General features: G+C 49.6%; 1 protein-coding gene and 1 long non-coding RNA gene across 2 annotated transcripts; one reads left to right on the top strand and one right to left on the bottom strand.

Moving 5' to 3' along the window:
- Nucleotides 1–7,864: 7,864 nt before the first annotated feature.
- Nucleotides 7,865–9,730, bottom strand: LOC120659393. Its single transcript, XR_005668991.1, has 2 exons — nucleotides 8,482–9,730; nucleotides 7,865–8,397 (listed from the first exon to the last, which is right to left on the bottom strand). It is a non-coding gene; the product is annotated as an uncharacterized LOC120659393 (long non-coding RNA).
- Nucleotides 9,731–15,392: 5,662 nt separating this feature from the next.
- On the top strand, nucleotides 15,393–17,001 carry LOC120659392 (probable carboxylesterase 15). The gene has a single exon (XM_039937520.1). The coding sequence runs from the start codon at nucleotides 15,457–15,459 to the stop codon at nucleotides 16,465–16,467; it is 1,011 nt and encodes a 336-aa protein (XP_039793454.1). The 5' UTR covers nucleotides 15,393–15,456; the 3' UTR covers nucleotides 16,468–17,001.
- The last annotated feature ends 598 nt before the right edge of the window (nucleotides 17,002–17,599 follow it).

Genomic DNA, 17,599 nt, shown 5'->3' with positions numbered 1-17,599 from the left:
TGAATTCAAACTCGGTTTGTAATAGTAATTTAGTTTTATACTCTGTGTTGTAAAATTTGTGGAATGTTGCATTCTCTGGACTGCTTTGTCGATCGTGTTTCAAGTGGTTTAATCGGGATTTTACCCGACAGCACTGACGGATTACTCCGTTTTAAGTGCGTGTTAACCCTGATTGTCGTTTTGATGATGGTTAGCGCACTTAAGCCGGATTAATTTAGGCGGGACTGCCATAGGTACGAACCCGCAGGTGGGGCCTGAACAATGTCGGAGTCGTCGGGAAACGCCGTTCTTCCCGCCCTGTATTTTGCTGTCGAGCGCCTGCGTCGCCTGAAGTCCGCCCTCGGCGCACGCCTTGTCGCCAAGGGTCAGGAGCCTGTTCGGATGGTGGCCGAGCAGCCCTGCACATGACTTAGGATTGGCGTTTAGTAACATACCCACGTGGTCTCAAATCCTGTTGGCAGAGGTCCTTTGAGATACGCAGCCGAACTTGTGGAACAAAGCTTAGGAGGCCAGTCCTCAAGCTAGAATGAGGTCCGGACCTCTAGGTACGCAGTTCCAGGTATTAGGGCACCTATTACAGAGTGGTGGAGTGCACAGGCTTAGGGTACGGAACCAGGCTAAGCGGCTGCACAGGGCTCCGGACCATCCCGGGAACAAGTACCTCTTCCCCGAAGCAGGTTCCTAAGGACCCGGACCCCCCCTCTAGCAGTGAGGGGGTCCCAAACTGAACCACATGCCGGCCGACTCAATTCGGACACAGGAGTGGGAACCACGCGGGGGTTAGCGCAAACAGAATGCGTAGATTGAAATTGGAATGTAACATCCTTAGAGGCGAACTGGGAATGAACTTTTCCTTTATAACTAGTTGTACATGAGATATGCGATGTAAGCCAGAACACGGGTTTATGAGGCCGGAGCTGTCCGGACCTCCGGGCCCCCAGTCTTAGGTACTACGGTACTCGCCCTAGGGAGGTAGAGCATGCAGGCTTAGGGTACGGAACCAGGCCAAGCGGCTATATGGCTCCGGACCTCCCCGGAGGGTGAGTACGCTTCCCTGAACCAGGTTCGCAGAGGTCCGGACCCCTCCACGGGGGAGGCTCACCGGACTGGACCACACGGAAGTACTACCTAGTTATAAAGGAAAAGGTTTTATTCCCTGCTGGGCCTCTAAGGGTAGGACTTACAAAGATGTAGAGTCGGAGGTGCGACCGGAGTCGGCTTATCATCGGAGAGAGCCACCTGAGTCGGCTTAGTGCGACCGGAGTGGGCTTTCCGTCAAAGTGGGCTTCCTCACATGAGTGAGGTATGTTGCGAGCTGGGATTAGTTGAGTTCTACCCGCAGATCAGCTGTCCGCGCGCTTCCCACTGTATGAACGCGCGCAGAGGTTGGTGCGCCGTCCTGTCGTCGACGCTGTCCTGACCCAGTCCCCGTGGAGCCGGGGGTGGCCTGGGCAAGGATGATGAGGCGGTTGATGTCGTCGTGCCACTGCCTCATCACATCCGCCGAGGCCGCCAGATCTGGCGGTTTGTGGAGCAGCTCCCTGGCCGCGGCTATCGGCTCGCTCGGAGCGGCTTGCGCGGGGGCTCTGGGGGCGTGCTCTGCTGCACGCTGCTGCACGCCGTGGGCAGCAGCCCTCGGCGTTGGACGGCGAGAGACCTGCGGCGCGGGTGTCGCCGCGTCCTCCCCCATCGGGTGGTCATGGGACTCGACAATCCGAGCCATGGAGATCCCAAGTGGGCGATCAAGCGGAAACCAAGCTAGCCCCCTACCTGGCACGCCAAATATCGTGGTGTGGAAAACCACAGCCGGGTGGCGGAATGCACCCGCCTAATCCTAAGTGTAGGATGTGCTTGGGGGCAGTCAAGGAATGCTCGATCTAGAGGCGTAAGAACACGGAGGCATACAAGGATTTAGAGTGGTTCGGGCCGCCGGAGCGTAATACCCTATGTCCACTATGTGATGTATTGCCTGAGCTTGTGTGCAAACTGGGGGAGGAGCTATGCCAGTCTCTACATGTGTGAAAACTTGTGGAACCTCTGGAACCCCCCTTTCTACCGTGCGTGCTCTCCCTTTTATAAGCCCAAAGGGAGCAGTACACTGAGCGGGACCCCGATAGGTGGGCCCGGCGATGTATTATAAACTACACTTTGGCCTTCAATGCCTCTGATTCGGAAATCTTGTCGTCGGCCTCCGTGCGTAGCTTCTGACCAAGGATGGTCTTGAGCTATCCTGTCGGAGTAGAGTCTAACCTCTGCAGCCGCGTCGAGGTTATGATGAAGCGCCGAACTACTGACTCAGTCCGCTGTAGCAGCGTGCACTGTTGCTCCAGTTAGTAGCTGGCCATCATGACTCGTCGCCCACGCGCGCGGTGCTGAGACATTGTTGTGTGCCTCGGTAACAGGCGAGCCGCCTTGGAAACAGGCGGGCTTACCGTGTTGTCTTGTCACGCTTGTGCAGTCTGCTAGAAGCCGTCCCATGCCCTGGTCTGGCAGCGCACGTCCCAACCACCGGCATTTAATGTGGCAGGAGGGCTGGCTTCAGGCAGAAGACTCGTGCCCGTGGGACACGTGGCGGCACCGGACCCGGGGGTCGGCAGCCGCGCCCACAGGGGCATGTGGCGGTTCCGGACCCCTGCCCAAGCGGGGAGCAGAGGTCCGGAGGTCGGCCCTGTGGGACACGTGGTGGCGCCGGACCCTGGGGTCGGCGGCCGTGCCCACAGGGGCTTGCGAGGTCTCCGGACTCCTGCCCAAATAGGGTGCTGGGTCCGGATCCCTTAGCTGGCTCGATGACTCAGGCCTCCTGGAGGTCCGGCTTCCACTTGTAGAGGCCCAGGTCCGGCCTGCGGAGGTTTGGGACCTGTCCGCGGGGTTCCGGACCCGTGGTCCGTGGTTGCCGCTCCTGAGCGCCTTCGTCCTTGTCTTGTAGGAGAGGGTACTCCTGTCTGAGCGTACCGACAGATACCTTGAGTTTATACTAGTATATAGGGGTCGCTAGCGATGCCATGCTTAATAGGACTCGGTAGAAGCCGAGTGACTTCTTGTCACTCGCGAGATTTAGGATGCTTCAGAAGTCGAGTAATTTCCGGTTACTCGTGATACGTTTAATTATTTGTGTACTTCAGTAGTGAGTTGTGGAATGCAAATGTGAAGTTGATGGAAACTTGAGACCGGACGGAGAATGAAGATGGTGTATAGGTGTGGATTTGCTACAACGGTGGCCAGCTGCCCACCCCCCACTGTCAACATGAAACATGTTTATCTGACTGCTATGGTGTCAAGGCGCGTCGCTTCCGACTGCTAACAACACTGCAAGTTATGTCTAGAAGATGTAGGCTGCTAGGTGTGCAAGGGGTGTGTCCTTTGAAAGTACTGCAGAGTAGGCATTTATTTTATTTAGCCTGTTGGATTGGACGTTCTGGAAAATTACTGCGTACGTAAATTCAACACCCACCCAGCTGTCCTGCGTGCTATTAATCCGGAGCCTTTCAATGTTGGGTTTGTCTCCATGGATCCATTGCTTCCCTCGATTTTTCTGTGTCTTCCTCTGCCATCACTATTGCCCCCTTTCCTTTGGCCTGTGTATTTTGGATCATACACTGTTAAATGTTGTTTGTTGCAGTGGGTTCATGAGCGTAAAAACAGAAAGAGCCAGCAAACGAGAATGAGAAAAAGACGTCGCTGGGGATGTTACCTGTCCGTGGTCCATGAGCTCCAGCAGTATTCCTGGGTGGAATGGACGAAATTGGCTTATATACTGGATCGGTGAATGCTTTGTGCCGGGTGGGTTGCTGTCCGAGCTACCGCCGCCTGCTGTGGGTGTGCAAAATTACTCTGCCTGTCCACTCCCGAAGTAAAAGTCGCTGCACGGTGCTCTGTGGAGGGGTGGGTCAAACACGATTTGACACTTTTGCTATACGGCTCGGTGCATGGTTTAGAGGGTGTGCCGTCGAGTGAATGAAGAAGCCAGCTACTGGTTTGTCGTACAGGCGCTAGATACGATTTAAATGTCGCCGATCCCCTTCATGCAAGGCAGATCAGGGAGAAAAAATGGCCCTTCCACAGTTTGGCCAAGACGGCATCCGCTTCCGTGTACTTTGGCACCTCGGCGTCGGCTTGAATAAAATGGGATAATCACCGGCGATCAACGTTAACTGGGATGCAGGGAAATATAGTTATTTCAATGCGTCATACGTTAGAGGGTGGGTGGAAACAATGGGATCCACATTTGCCCCTGCTCAAACAAGCACCGTGCATGTCTACCGGCAAACTGTGCCTTCTACAAGCAATTCTGTCGGCATGCCGCCGGCACGTTCCCCCCTTGGGATGCAAGCGTGCATCTACAGGCAAAACCTGCTTTCACCCAGTACCTGGTGAATCCGCACGAGATCTCACTGTCCCTACAAGCATCAACACAGGCGAATTAATGCCAAAGAAAAAAAACTGGTGTCAACTCACTGGTCCGCCTGCATGAGATGCGTGACAGGTGCGCTACTGCATGCACTACAGCATAAGCCCCTCCCCTACCCGATCGTATGAGCTGTAGCCTGTCAGAAAGGAGTTGTATGTCTGCAAAACATGCTGCACCGTGTCTAGTGATTCAGCTGATTACACCGGCGATCGTGCCGTCCGATCGGCATCCAACGTATCTGGCGTTGAAGGGCAGCTACCGCCCGTCGGGGGGCAGCTACCACCATTTGTAGCCGGCAATTTCATATATATATATATATATATATATATATATATATATATATATATATATATATAATGTTGAACATATTGAATTATTCTTGATTGCACCACTATGTTTGCTATAGTTTGTTTATGCAAATATTGGATTAGAGTTAATTTGTATAGAATCTGGATCTAAAATATGGAAATTAAGGACTCACTTTAGTCGCTGTTTTCTGCAAAATAACCACCAGCCAAAGGCCTTGCATGTCTAGATATGTGGGCTAAGTTATACCCACTGGTCGGGTAAGTCTTGCTGAGTATTAGTTGCTCAGGGTTTGTTGTTTACCCTATTTCAGGTTTAGGAGCTAACTAGGTGTCATATCGGTGGGCTCGATGTGGCGCCTTGTCTTCACGTCTCGGTAGTTCTCGATTTAGTTAGTTTGTTTTATTTATTCTCTAGTAAAAATGCTCTGTAAGTTAGATTGTTTTCCGCTGCTATTTTTTTGTTTGTAAATTTTAAATTTAAAGCTGTTTTGTAAAAGTCGTAATATTATTTATTATTTTTGTAATATTTTATCGTGCTGTTACCTTCGGCGCTCGCCTTCGTGCGAGACTTTTAGTGTGTTTCGATCGGCCTGTGGGTTAGAAACAGCCTGTCAAGTTACACTTAATTAAGCTAATGCGTCAAATAATAGCGGTTATGTTTAATTAAGCATTTTAACTGGGCAGATCTGTCACACCCGCCGCCACATTGCCCAGCGTGCCGTCGGTCGCTGCCTCCTGCGGCCTGCTGCGGCAGGTGAGGTAGGCGGACAGAATTTGATGTGATGATGATGTGGGGCGGTGGAGTGGAGGCACTGGGCACGGCAACAGCGTGGGCGGCGGGCGTTCGAGCCGAGTTCTGGCCGCAGGCGTAGACCAGGATGCCAACAGAGATTTTTTAGGGTGCACAATACTATCACTTGGTAGTATGTAGTATAGGAAAGATCTAACCATCCATTAGAAATGATAAGATTGTCATTCCTTAATATAAGTTAAAGATTTTTTTTTTTGCATTTTAGCGCCTCCACCACCGGCATCTGACTAGCTCCGCGTCCTCCTTCCAGGCCGCCGCCCATCCTCATCAAGCTCACCAACACCGCTCGCTTCCTCCCTTCCACGCTGTAGTGGCGGCGCCCCCTGACCAGCGGCGGCCTACACCCCATGCCCACCTGCGTCGGGCGTCCTGTTCGCCGCCGACCGGAAGATTGGATCCCCGCCCGTGGTGTGGACAGGCGCCGCCGGCCCTTGCCGCGAGCGGCACCGTGGGCAACGACGGCCCCTGGCCTCATTCTTACGCCACCGCGGACGACGTCGGCCCTGGTTGTGGGCGTCCTCTGCCCTGCCCATAACCGCGCGTGCTGCCGCGGGTGCTCGCCCCATGATGCACTCCGCAGCGCCATCTCCATCTGACCCGACGCCAGAGGTCCGAGGCGGCCACTACCCACGTGACTGAGCTCGCAGCAACCAGTCATGGCGAGTACGAGATGAGTTTGTGGAGATGCTAGACCCTGTGATGGGGGCTAACAGCTAGCATCATGCCGCACAATCTGCTCGCTGAAATGCTGCAGCCGAACTGCCGCCTGCCGGAGCGGTTGCAGGGTTAAGCACCTGCACGATGGTGGTAGCAGACCACGCAATCGTTAGCTGATTCCAATTTGGATTTGTGAAGCCTATGCGTGTGAACACTGGAGATGAAACGACCCAAATGCATTGCACTGATTCAGGATAACTCGAGGCCCAATCCTGTGAATTGGTTCAGGACAAAATCATTAGTTTTAAGGCGCCGATTATGTTAAGTCTTTTTCTAGCATTGACGTGTGTCATCTACGCAGAACAAGAATCACCCTTAAAACTTTACCATGACAGAGACATCCCTGAAAGAACAAGGGAGAAAGGGGCTGTTTAGTTCCAAAAACGAAAATTTTTGGATTTGAAACGAAAATTTTTGGATGTCAAATCGTATATTTGACCAGATGTCGGGAGGGTTTTTCGGACACTAATTAAAAAACTAATTTCAGAACTCACTTGGAAACCGCGAGACGAATCTTTTGAAGCCTTTGACCGCATCATTAGCACATGTGGGTTACTGTAGCACTTATGGCTAATTATGCATTAATTAGGCTCAAAAGATTCGTCTCGTCGTGTACATCCAAACTGTGTAATTAGTTTTGTTATGTAATTACATTTAGTGCTTCATACATGTGTTCAAAGGGGAGGTGAAAATTTTTGGGTGAAAATTTTTGGTAACTAAACGGGCTGAAAACAGACTACTGCTATGCTTTGTGACTGAGGGCCCTTGGTTTCAGACTTTCAATTGTCATCATGCACGAGCTCACTTGTGCAGCGGGGAGCCCCCTCCATCTGCACTTCCAGGTCGCAAGGCTTCTGTTCCAGCAGCTTCTACTCTTGCCCCTTGTTTAGTTGCAAAGTTCAAATTCCAAAAAAAAAAAAATTCGGCACCGGCATAGAGAATTAAATCTAGACGAAATAAAAAACGCATTGCACTGTAAATCGCGAGACGAATCTAATGAACCTAATTAGACCGTAATTAGATGCTAAATTGCTACATTAATGCTACAGTAAACAACCTAAAATGATGGATTAATTAGGCTCATTAGATTCGTCTCGTGATTTACAGACGAGTTCTGTAATTTATTTTATGATTAGTCTATGTTTAATATTTCAAATGTAGAAAGATATCCTTTCAAAAATTTTACACAGCGCAACTAAACAAGGTCTTGGAAATTAAATGTGGCCACCATCACATAGCACCCACCAGTTGAACCATCTTCGGCGGCGCACAACATAGCCCAGTTCTTAAGCATCCCAATGACGGAACGCCATAGTTTTTTTGCAAACCTGGCTAAAGTCTATTTTGAAAACACATGTGATTCCTTAGCTTCCAAATGCCCCCAAAGAGCCGCAGAACTAATCATGTTAAAGATTGGTGTTTCTTATCACATAGCCAGTCAATAATCATCCAAACCTGCCTAACTACTGTGCAAGCAAAATATAGATGCGGGGTGCTTTCATGTTCAGAACAAAACAAGTAGCATTTATCCTCAAAATCTAAGCAAAGCTCTCTCGTATTTGTACTGTGCAAGTAAAAATACAAGCTAGATTTTGTTTCAAAAAAAAAACAAGCTAGATCTTTGCTTACACTTTTCCCTTTCACTTGCTTTATTTGATCAACAGTACAAATGATTTTTCCTATTTGGCATTCAGAAGCAGAGTATGATTCAAAACCACTTCATGATTTCCTATGCCCTTCTATATGGATCCTTCAGCCAATCTAGTGAGGGACAGTTTCGACGACAATCTTATTTTTGTGGATGAGAAACTGTAATTAAACCTTAGCAACAGAGTACATGGAGGAGATCATACTGATCAAAAGATACAAGCTGCAGCTCCTCAATTAAAGGGCAGCTAGTGGATAGCATGAGCTGGTTATTTTTATTTTATCATTATGATATATACTATATCATTGTCTGAACTCTGAACATCCTAATTGCTGCATAGCATTTATCAAACTCTGCCAGTGAGAATGACTCTCAAAGCCACCATTCATGGATCAGTACTTCAGCAGTTGATCTTGGCTGCACTTGGTGCAAAGGCTCCGATTTTGTTGGTGCAGTCAGCCACACACGCCTCAGGATCACCTTGCGCAGCAGGCAGCAGCCATGGCTGAAACAACGCAACAAAGAAAGCAATCGGAGTATCAGACTTCGACTATGCCTGTCTCTCGAGAAGGGAGCTAGCTGGCCTCACCGGTCTCAACGACGCCGCACCGCAGGGGAGGAGAGGGCCTCCGGCCTGGCCCCCAGGCCACCACCGCAGGGGAGGAGAAAGGAGAGGGCCTCCGCACGGAGGGCCGGCGGCACCAAGGCCATCGGCCTGGCCCCCAGGCCACCACGCGCGGGCCCATCGCGGCTGCAGCGCCCTCGCAAGCACGAGGCACTGTAGGTCCAGGGCCGCGGTGCCCTCGTCGATCCAACCCGAGGCCGGCGGCGCTCGTGGACGGGCGGCGAGCAGATCAGTGGCCGGCTTTGGCCAGGGGCGGCGGAGGGAAATCAGAGATTCGAGGGCCGCCGCCGCCAAGGAGTCGAGTGCCGAGCGGGAGCCCGATCCGGATCCCGGCGGCGAGCGGCGGGGCGTGCGCAGTCCGACTTCCCGGCGTCGTGCCGCGGCCGACTTTACGAAGGCGACTGGCGGCGATGCCTGGGACGATTCCCCGGCGGCGATTCCGGCACGGGCGCAGAAACCCTAGGCTGTCGCTTGATCGTGACAGAAAGACAAGAGAAGGGATGTAAATGCTAAGTTGAATGTGAGAAAGGAAGGGATGATAATCAAATTATGAAAAGAGAATGATAATTAAAAAAGGGATAATAATCTTTCCCATAATATCTTTATACTACCTATATTATCTAGTTATACTCCCTTGTACCACTGATCATGTTTCAGTAGTATAGAATAAATCTTAACCGTACGATCTTTATATATGAGTCCTATGCAGATAGTAGTAATACGAGTCCTATGCAGATATAGTAATATATGGTAGTATTGTGCACCAAAAAAAAACTCATGCCAACAACTTGTCACTGGCAGTATAGGTGTATAGGCCATGATCAAGCTCTGCTGATATACAACACAGCGTATAGGCCATGATCCTCTTGCCGCATGCATAGGCATAGCCCATGATAGCGTATGTTATGATGTTCTATTTTTTTAGGCAATACATGAGTATCTGCTGCAGGCTTGGTAGGCAATACATGAATATGATGGCCATGGACATAATCTCCGCATCTTCCTTTTTTGTTGGAAAAAGTTTGTACAATTCAAGCTGCTGATATGATGAATCATCATCGAATCTAATTCTCTTTGCAAAAGCGATTTCCTAACAGCCATAGAGAAAGACCTGCTCAATTTCTAATGTCTTTGGGCACCGATCAGGGAGGGCAGCTGTTTGGCGGAGGACTGCTGATAGGAGGGGCAGCGGCAGGTCAACGAGGGGCGGCAGCAGATACTGCAGGCGGCAGCCTGTCGGGCTCAGGCCGCCAACAGGTGCGGCGGCGGCAGACAGTCGAGGGGGAGGCGGCCAAAAGATGCAGGCGGCGGCAGACACTCAAGGTCAAGGAGGCGCGGCGAACAACAGATGCAGGCGGCGGGAGAAGGAAAAGCACACGTTTATCGCACCACATTTTCTGTTTTTTTTAGTAAAAATAAATAGAAAATTACTAGAGACGAACTTTTTTTAACTCCTCATACCTATTTAGCGAGTTGTCAAACAACAAGTTTGGGGAAAAAATATAAGGAGCTCTTGGAAATACTCTAAGGGCAAGTCCAACAGTGCAGACATCTGCTATCTTTTTGTCACAAATAGATAGCGGAACAAACAGCGTGTACAATAAGCTATATGTTTAGATGTCTACAGCATGATTAATTCATCCTTTCGCACACAAACTCATAATAATCTAGTACATAATTGATCTTTGTAGCCATTTTATTGTATATATAAGATAACGCGCTACACATTCAAATAATTCGTATAATTCTTAAAATAAACCCATATATATTCATATAAAATGATCTTAAGAATATATGATATAGTATAATAATAAAGTCACCATCATCAACATAAAAACAGTTCGTGCATCACTTGGCTCGTCGCCCAGAGCACCAGCACCTTCGTCACCTGGATGTCCTTAACCTAGCGACTTTGAGATAGCAGCGCCATCATTCACTGTGTTCGGCTGGTCTCCAGCCCTCCAGCGCTACAATTTTTCCTCTCACATTGCTCCAGCTCCAGCCTCCAACTCCAGCCAGGCCAACAATATTTTTCTCTCACACCATTCCCGCTCCAACATGCCGAACGCGGTGATTAGCATGTGCAGCCACAGCTGCGGCTCAAAATCATCAGAGCCTCTGTTTCTTGTGCCTCTAGAAGGCCATCATCCATGTGCAGCCACAGCAGCAACATAATCAGAGCCTTTGTTTCTTGTGCCTCTAGAAGCGCCATCATCCATGTGCAGCCACAACAGCAACATAATCAGAGCCTTTGTTTCTTGTGCCTCTAGAAGCGCCATCATCCATGTGCAGCCACAACAGCACCATCATCAGAGCCATCATCCACAGCAGCGCTATCCTGTGCCTCACAGCAGCGTCAATCAAATTCCTCCACGTGCGGTGGATCCTCCACTCCGTCGACGAGCCGCAGCGAGTCGGACAGCAGTAATGCGCATCGTTAATTCGCCTCGGAGCACGCGAGGGAGCCGATGTCGAATGAGATGACAGCACCATTCTCTCTTCACTAGTTGCTTCCCGAAAGGTTTTTTTTTTTCGAAAAAAAAACTCTGCATATCTACGAGGTTGTCTCACCGTTGTACTTACCTTAATGATCTATCTCTTAGCACATATCTCATCTCATAATACGAATAGCCCCACATGTTATACCTTTGCAACCTCGAAGTGCGTGTATAAGCCCATCTCTTGAACAAGGGATAACTCTTCTCTCTCTTCTATTAAAATGTGAGAAAATATTCTATAAGCTAGCAAAACAGTAACCATTGGAGGAGGTATAAGATAAACATTCAGTTTGACGGACAGAGACGCCGAGGTGGTCGCCCTCGCCGGCCTTCTGCTCCGCTAGTCGCGTCTGTTGGTGGTCCAGATGCCCACTCGCCAGTCGCCCTACTCAAGGTCGCTTCGCGCCTCCGCAAGCGGCCAGGCGGCCGGTGCTGCTCGTGGTGCAGGGCCAGCGCCTAGCGCATGATGATGACGTATGGGGAGCAGGGCTAGCGTGTGGATGAAGCAATTATGAAGCTTAAAATATGATGAATCTTCTTCGGACAGCTCGCCGCTTTTCCTCTCTCCTCTCCTCTCCTCTCTTCACCGAATAATGTTTGGATCCAGGGACTATTGTTCATGTCCAAATGAAAGAGAATTTTAGTATTTAGAAATATTAAATAAAATTTAATTATAAAATAATTGCAAAATCCCGGATCTGAACTGCGAGACGAATCTAATAAGGTATAATAATTCATGATTAGCGAATGGTTACTGCAGCATCATTATAGCAACTCATGGATTAATTAGGCTCATTAGATTCGTTTCACAAATTAGCACCAATCTATGCAAAAATTTTATAATCAGATTTTATTTGACACCTCAAAATACAAAGATTCTATTTGATGTGATATGGGCTAAAATTTAGTCCCTATGAACCATATGAACGCCAACCGGATACTCCCTCCATTCTAATGTTTACAGATAGATTATGGAGCTAAAAAAAGATACATGTAACCTCTCATTTGTGTATTATCCTAGTAATTAATTGTTTAATTTTTAGTATCCGCATCAAAATCAAGAAGATTAGCATGTCTTTTTCACTCATTCGACCTACTGTATTTGATGTTTTTTACAAAACTAGCACCAAAATCAAAGAGATTCGCATGTTTTTTATTCAAAGGATTCTAGAATTAATCAGGCTAAGATTACATCAGTAGAGTTTTAGCTTGATTTTCGGAGGAAAAAGGGTGCCGAAGGCAAGGTGGGGGCAAAGCCACGAAAGCCCGAGCGGCCGTGCCCCTGCATTTCAAGGCACGTCCACTTAGGTGTTGGGACCTGGGAGCCGAGAGGAACCCTTTGACCAACCCTGACCACTGCTCACTTCGACCTTATCTTCGCTGCAGACTCGCTAAGGTTGCGTTTAGTCCGCGAAAAAGTTTGGGTTCTAGGTACTGTAGCACTTTTGTTGTTATTTGATAATTAATGTCAAATCATGAACTAATTAGAATTAAAAGATTCGTCTCGTGCCAATCAGTTGAACTGTGTAATTATTTATTTTTTTCAACTGTATTTAACACTCTATGCATGTATTCGAAGATTTGATGTAATAAGTACGGTAAGAATTGAGAACTAAACAAGGTCTAAGGTTGCTGCGTGATTTGTGCGGTTGTGCCTGCGGAAGACATAGCTGGTAGCTTGGGAAGTAGCTAGGCTGCCCTCACATAGGCGAAGCCATAGATAGAAAGGGACGGAGGGAGGCCATTTTGTACTGTTGTATACATCGCTGCCCATCGGGATTGTGACCTATTTGACACGTGGAGTAGACGATAACGTCTCGTCCTCCTTGGCACGGACCATAACTATCACGTGAGGAAAATCTCGCTCGTGGAATAGAAATTCACGGTTCGTTGCTCGCATGCGGCTTTGCAAAGGAGGTCTTGTTTTTGGTTTCCAACTGGGCAAACCTGAATTTTTCCAAAAAAAAAAGGGCAAATCTGAATCATCGTCTTATGACAGATGATGTGCAAGATGTCAAAACTTGATGGGAGGCAAACCTTCAGCATTTATTTATCGTTGAAGAAGTAGCCGGTTTTAATGGTGACAGCTTGGTCTGGAATTAAAGAAATAGGAGAACTTTTTAGTATCGATCTCTGCCCGCATTACGGGTGTTCAGTTTGATCAAGAACGAAGTGTTACGGTCTGTGGCCTGAGTTTGACTTAGTTCCCAATGTATCAAGTGCTTAAGTTAGCTTCCTCTGTCTGTGTGAGTTCCTTTAGCTTTTTTAGGGTCTGTTTGACAAGTCTCAAACTCCTCCGAAAATAGTTCCAGCTCCGGCTCTTTTGGTGGAGCGGCTTCTCCGATGGAGCTGAAGTCATTTTAGAAAATGTTTGACAAAACGACTTCACCTTCTTGTTTAAAATACATAAAAAACTTAAATATCCAAAATACCCCTCATTTTATTCTCTTGTTTCTTCCTATTTCCTAATTTTTTACTTTACTTTTCTTCCTTTCTATTTCTTCATTATCCCTTCTTCCCCTCCCTCCATCCACCTCGCGCGCCACCCAGCTCTTCGCCCGCCTCCGCCACGCCCAAGCTCCGTGCCCGCCTCGGCCCCGAGCTTTGCCGGCTGCCATGTGCTCTGTCGTCGGCCGCCATGTGCTCCATCACCTCCGCGCCCACCTCCATTGTGCCTCGCTCCCTCCACCCCCACCACTCCGCCCTGCTCCTATTGCTCCTACCGCGGAGCTAGGCTTAAGACCCTGCTTGCTTCCTTCTTAAATGCAGTGTAGTGCTCTATTTTCCTATTAGGGCAGCTCCAATGTGTGTTCCAAGGAGGTGCTAAGAGGAGAGAGAAAGGAATAGAGAAGGTGCTATACATTGGAGTGCCGGTGCTAGCTTAGCAATCTCTAACTTAGCAATCTCTAGCACCGGTATCTTGTTTGGGCACCCGTTGCTAGAGGAGAGAGAAGGGGGGAAGGCTGCGGCTTGTGGGCCTAGTTTCATCCATGGATGAGTGCAATGAGGTGCTATACATTGGAGTAAATTTTGCTAAGTTAGCAGAAATGACATGGCACGGTCTTAGCACCCCCTCACATTCCATACATTCGAGCTGCCCTTATTATAAAAAAACTACTGACTACCCTATATATGTTGGCTGACCGATGGGTCCCAGTCCAGCCTAGTCTACTGTTTCACCGTTCAGTAGCCAACTTGTCATGTAGTCGTCGCCCACCAGTGGCGGACTACGTCGTCGCGAGGCCGTCGAGCTCTTCGTCTTCCCTGGGCAGGGGCACGCGTTCTTCGTCACGGAGCTGTGCGGGGAGGCCGAGTTGATCCGGGTCATTAGGCGGTTCGTGCACGGTGGTTAACTGATGAGTGAATCAGAAGATGCCGTGCAGTGCAAATTGTGATTTACTTTTTTTTCACCATGGGTTTTCTCCGAATTTCATTACTTATCGTAACGAAAGTACAGATTTCTTTGGTATGCAAATTGCAACTTGTGATTTACCATGTGAAGAAATAAATGGGGGCAATATATGCTAGGTTGATCGTTTTTTCAACAAATATATTTGGACAGCAAGAGGCATCTAAAATTAGCATCCAACGGTTGAGATTGCCTTATCTTGCTCGGTCCATCTCTCTCGCGCCTGCTAAAGTGCTACCTTCGCACGTGTGTTCACACATAGCAACTGAGAATAATATCGATCGATTCCAAGCGCCTGAGGATGTGAAATAGATCAATAAGAAACGGCGATTTCAGCACAGTGGACGGTCGTTGATGACTGAGTTTTGATGAATTCACAACAACCAAACATTATTCCGTATAATTTGGGGTCGGAATTCCTTTCACTTGGTAACAAGTATTGCGTCTATATATATATCACTACTCTCTTTGATTCATTAACATCTAATAATGAACCAAATTTTAACCGTCTGAGCGATTTATTTGGTGATCTTGAGAGACTCGCACTGGCCCTGCATTGCTGCTCTCTAGCCCATGCAGCATGCGCGGTACGTGTGAAACAAAAATTTGCCCGTATTCAAACTGCAGCCTGGTTGAGAACGAAATCTTGCAGAAGAGACACAGTGGTTACTATAGCCAATCAAACATGCGCTGTTTGCATATTGGTTGCATGATGAAAGTTTTGGATCAGCTGAAATCCAGGCAACCAATCAGCTCCGAAAATACGAATGTAAAGATAAGGAACAAATGGACGCAAATACGTATAGTGCGGTACTGGACACGTGGTGAGTGGACACGTATTTTGCTTCGGTGGGATGTCTTAGTACGTAGCACAGTCGTAGCACTAGTGCACTACCGTTTCTTTTCTGGCGGGTACCGTCACACTTGGCACTTACCCTGCTTGACAAGTATATATATACCTTAAGAGCAACGACTCGGGGATCACGTCTATTCTATTCCAAAACAACATTTGCCCCCTGTCGGTATACCACCATGTCGTCAACCACCGCGCCGGCGTCCGCTGTCCCAGCCACCGAACTGGTGCCGGCGCACGTCGTGGAGGACTTGCAGGGCATCGTCCAGCTCCTCAGCGACGGCACCGTCAAGCGCTTCCAGCTGCCGCAGGTCCTCCCGCCACCACCGGTCCGATGGAAGGACGTCGTCTACGACGAGACCCACAACCTCAGCCTCCGAGTGTTCGTGCCGCCGCTCGCCGGCGCCGAGAAGCTCCCCGTGATCGTCTACTTCCACGGCGGCGGCTTCGTCATCAACAGCTTCGCCTCCACCGAGTTCCACGCCGCCTGCCTCCGTCTCGCCGGCGAGCTGCCCGCTGTCGTGCTCTCCGTCGACTACCGCCTCGCCCCGGAGCACCGCCTCCCCGCGGCGCATGACGACGCCGATGCCTTCTTCTCCTGGCTGCGCGCCCAGGCCGCGGCGACCACCGACCTGTGGCTCGCCGAGTCGGCGGACTTCGGCCGCGTGTTCGTGTCCGGCGACTCGGCCGGCGGCAACATCGCGCACCACGCGATCGTGCGCATCGGGTCGGGTGCCCTCGCCACCGGCGCGGCGCGCGTCGCCGGGTGCATCCTGCTGTACCCGTTCTTCGGCGGCGAGCAGAGGACGGCGTCGGAGGCGGCCGGCTCGAACGACATTTACCTGACGCTGCCCGTGTCCGACCAGATGTGGCGCCTCGCGCTGCCGGCGGGGGCGAGCAGGGACCACCCGCTGGCGAACCCGTTCGGGCCGGACAGCCCCGCGCTGGACTCCGTCGCCCTCCCGCCACTGCTCGTCGTGGCCGGCACCCGCGACTTGCTGGTCGACCGGATCAAGGACTTCGTGGCGCGGCTGAACGCCACGGGGAAAAAGCGCGCCGAGTTCGTCGAGTTCCCGGGGAAGGGACACGCGTTCTTCTCCGTGGAGCACGATGGCGAGGTCACCGGCGAAATGATCCGTGACGTGCTGCGGCCGTTCGTACACGGCGGCGCGGCGGCGCCCGCCAGCTGACTGAGCTCAGGGCCGCTGCCGGGACCAGGCTCTGCTTGTGTGGACGCATCGCGTAAGGCATGCAGGCCGGCCGTGACGCTGGCACGCTGCTCGTCAGTTCACGTAAGGTTCTGGTCGCTTTCAAGCGTTGCATTACTATATTGTCGTGGAATTGAACAGTAAATAAAGATACGGTGAGCTCATTAAACACCGGTCGCATAGTACACTGTAAGGTTTGTCGGCTTGCTTAAATTTGTGTTTGTCATTGTTCAATGTCGGTTTGTATATTTGGTTTGGATGAACTGTTTGCCATCCTGGCTTGATTTGGAGATGTGCAGCTCTAGGTTTGTAGTGCTGCGTAAAAATACATTTGTAGAGGTGGATGAGGTACCCTCCATGTTTTTTATGCTTTTAAAAATGTTGTTTGCAGGGGCACCCGGTCCCCTAGTACACTGTAAGGTTCGTCGGTATGTTTAAATGTGTGTTTGTAATTGTTCAATATCAGTTTGTATGTTTGGTTTGTATGAACTGTTTGCCATTCCGGCTTGATGTGGAGATGTGCAGCTCTGGGTTTGTAGTGCTGGATAAAAATACATTTGTAGAGACATGTTAGGTACATGCCTCTGCTCCTCGCAAAAAAGGTACCCGCCTCTGCTTTTTGCTGCTAAAAATATTGTTTGCAGGGGGAGGGTAATACGCTTGTCTCTAGAAATGTATTTATAGACACTGCTAAAAAAAGCATTAATCGTGACATTTTAAAAAAAAATCCTCTGAGGCGGACAGTAAAAATAACCGTCTCGATTAACAGGCATTAACCAAGGTGGTCATTTGTTATTAACCGAGGCGGTTACGACAACCGCCTCGCAAAATATATTAACTGAGGTGGATATTTTTAACATAACTGTCTCGCTAAATTAAGTCTAACTCGCTAGCCCAAAACCTCCATTACGAGCACACATATATATGAGCGTGTGTGGCATGGTTGGAATATCATCTCCGTGCGGCCCTCCCGCCCGCGTTGTCGTCCGGCTCGTTGGTCTTGAACGGCGCCGTAATCGTTGTAGGGGTGGGTAGTCGATGCAGGGTTGCGAGCTGTGTTGACGAGACGTTGTAGCAGCTGATCGTAGTGGCAAGGCACAAGAGCGTAGCCAGA

The sequence above is a fragment of the Panicum virgatum genome, chromosome 2N (assembly GCF_016808335.1).
Source record: "Panicum virgatum strain AP13 chromosome 2N, P.virgatum_v5, whole genome shotgun sequence".
Classification (NCBI taxonomy): domain Eukaryota; kingdom Viridiplantae; phylum Streptophyta; class Magnoliopsida; order Poales; family Poaceae; genus Panicum; species Panicum virgatum.
Note: the sequence above shows the minus strand (reverse complement) of the source record. Positions and strands in the feature narration are given on the sequence as shown.

What these genes read in the sequence shown, in the direction of transcription:
- LOC120659392 (XM_039937520.1), top strand. Translation starts at nt 15,457, where the DNA reads ATGTCGTCAACCACCGCGCCGGCGTCCGCTGTCCCAGCCACCGAACTG.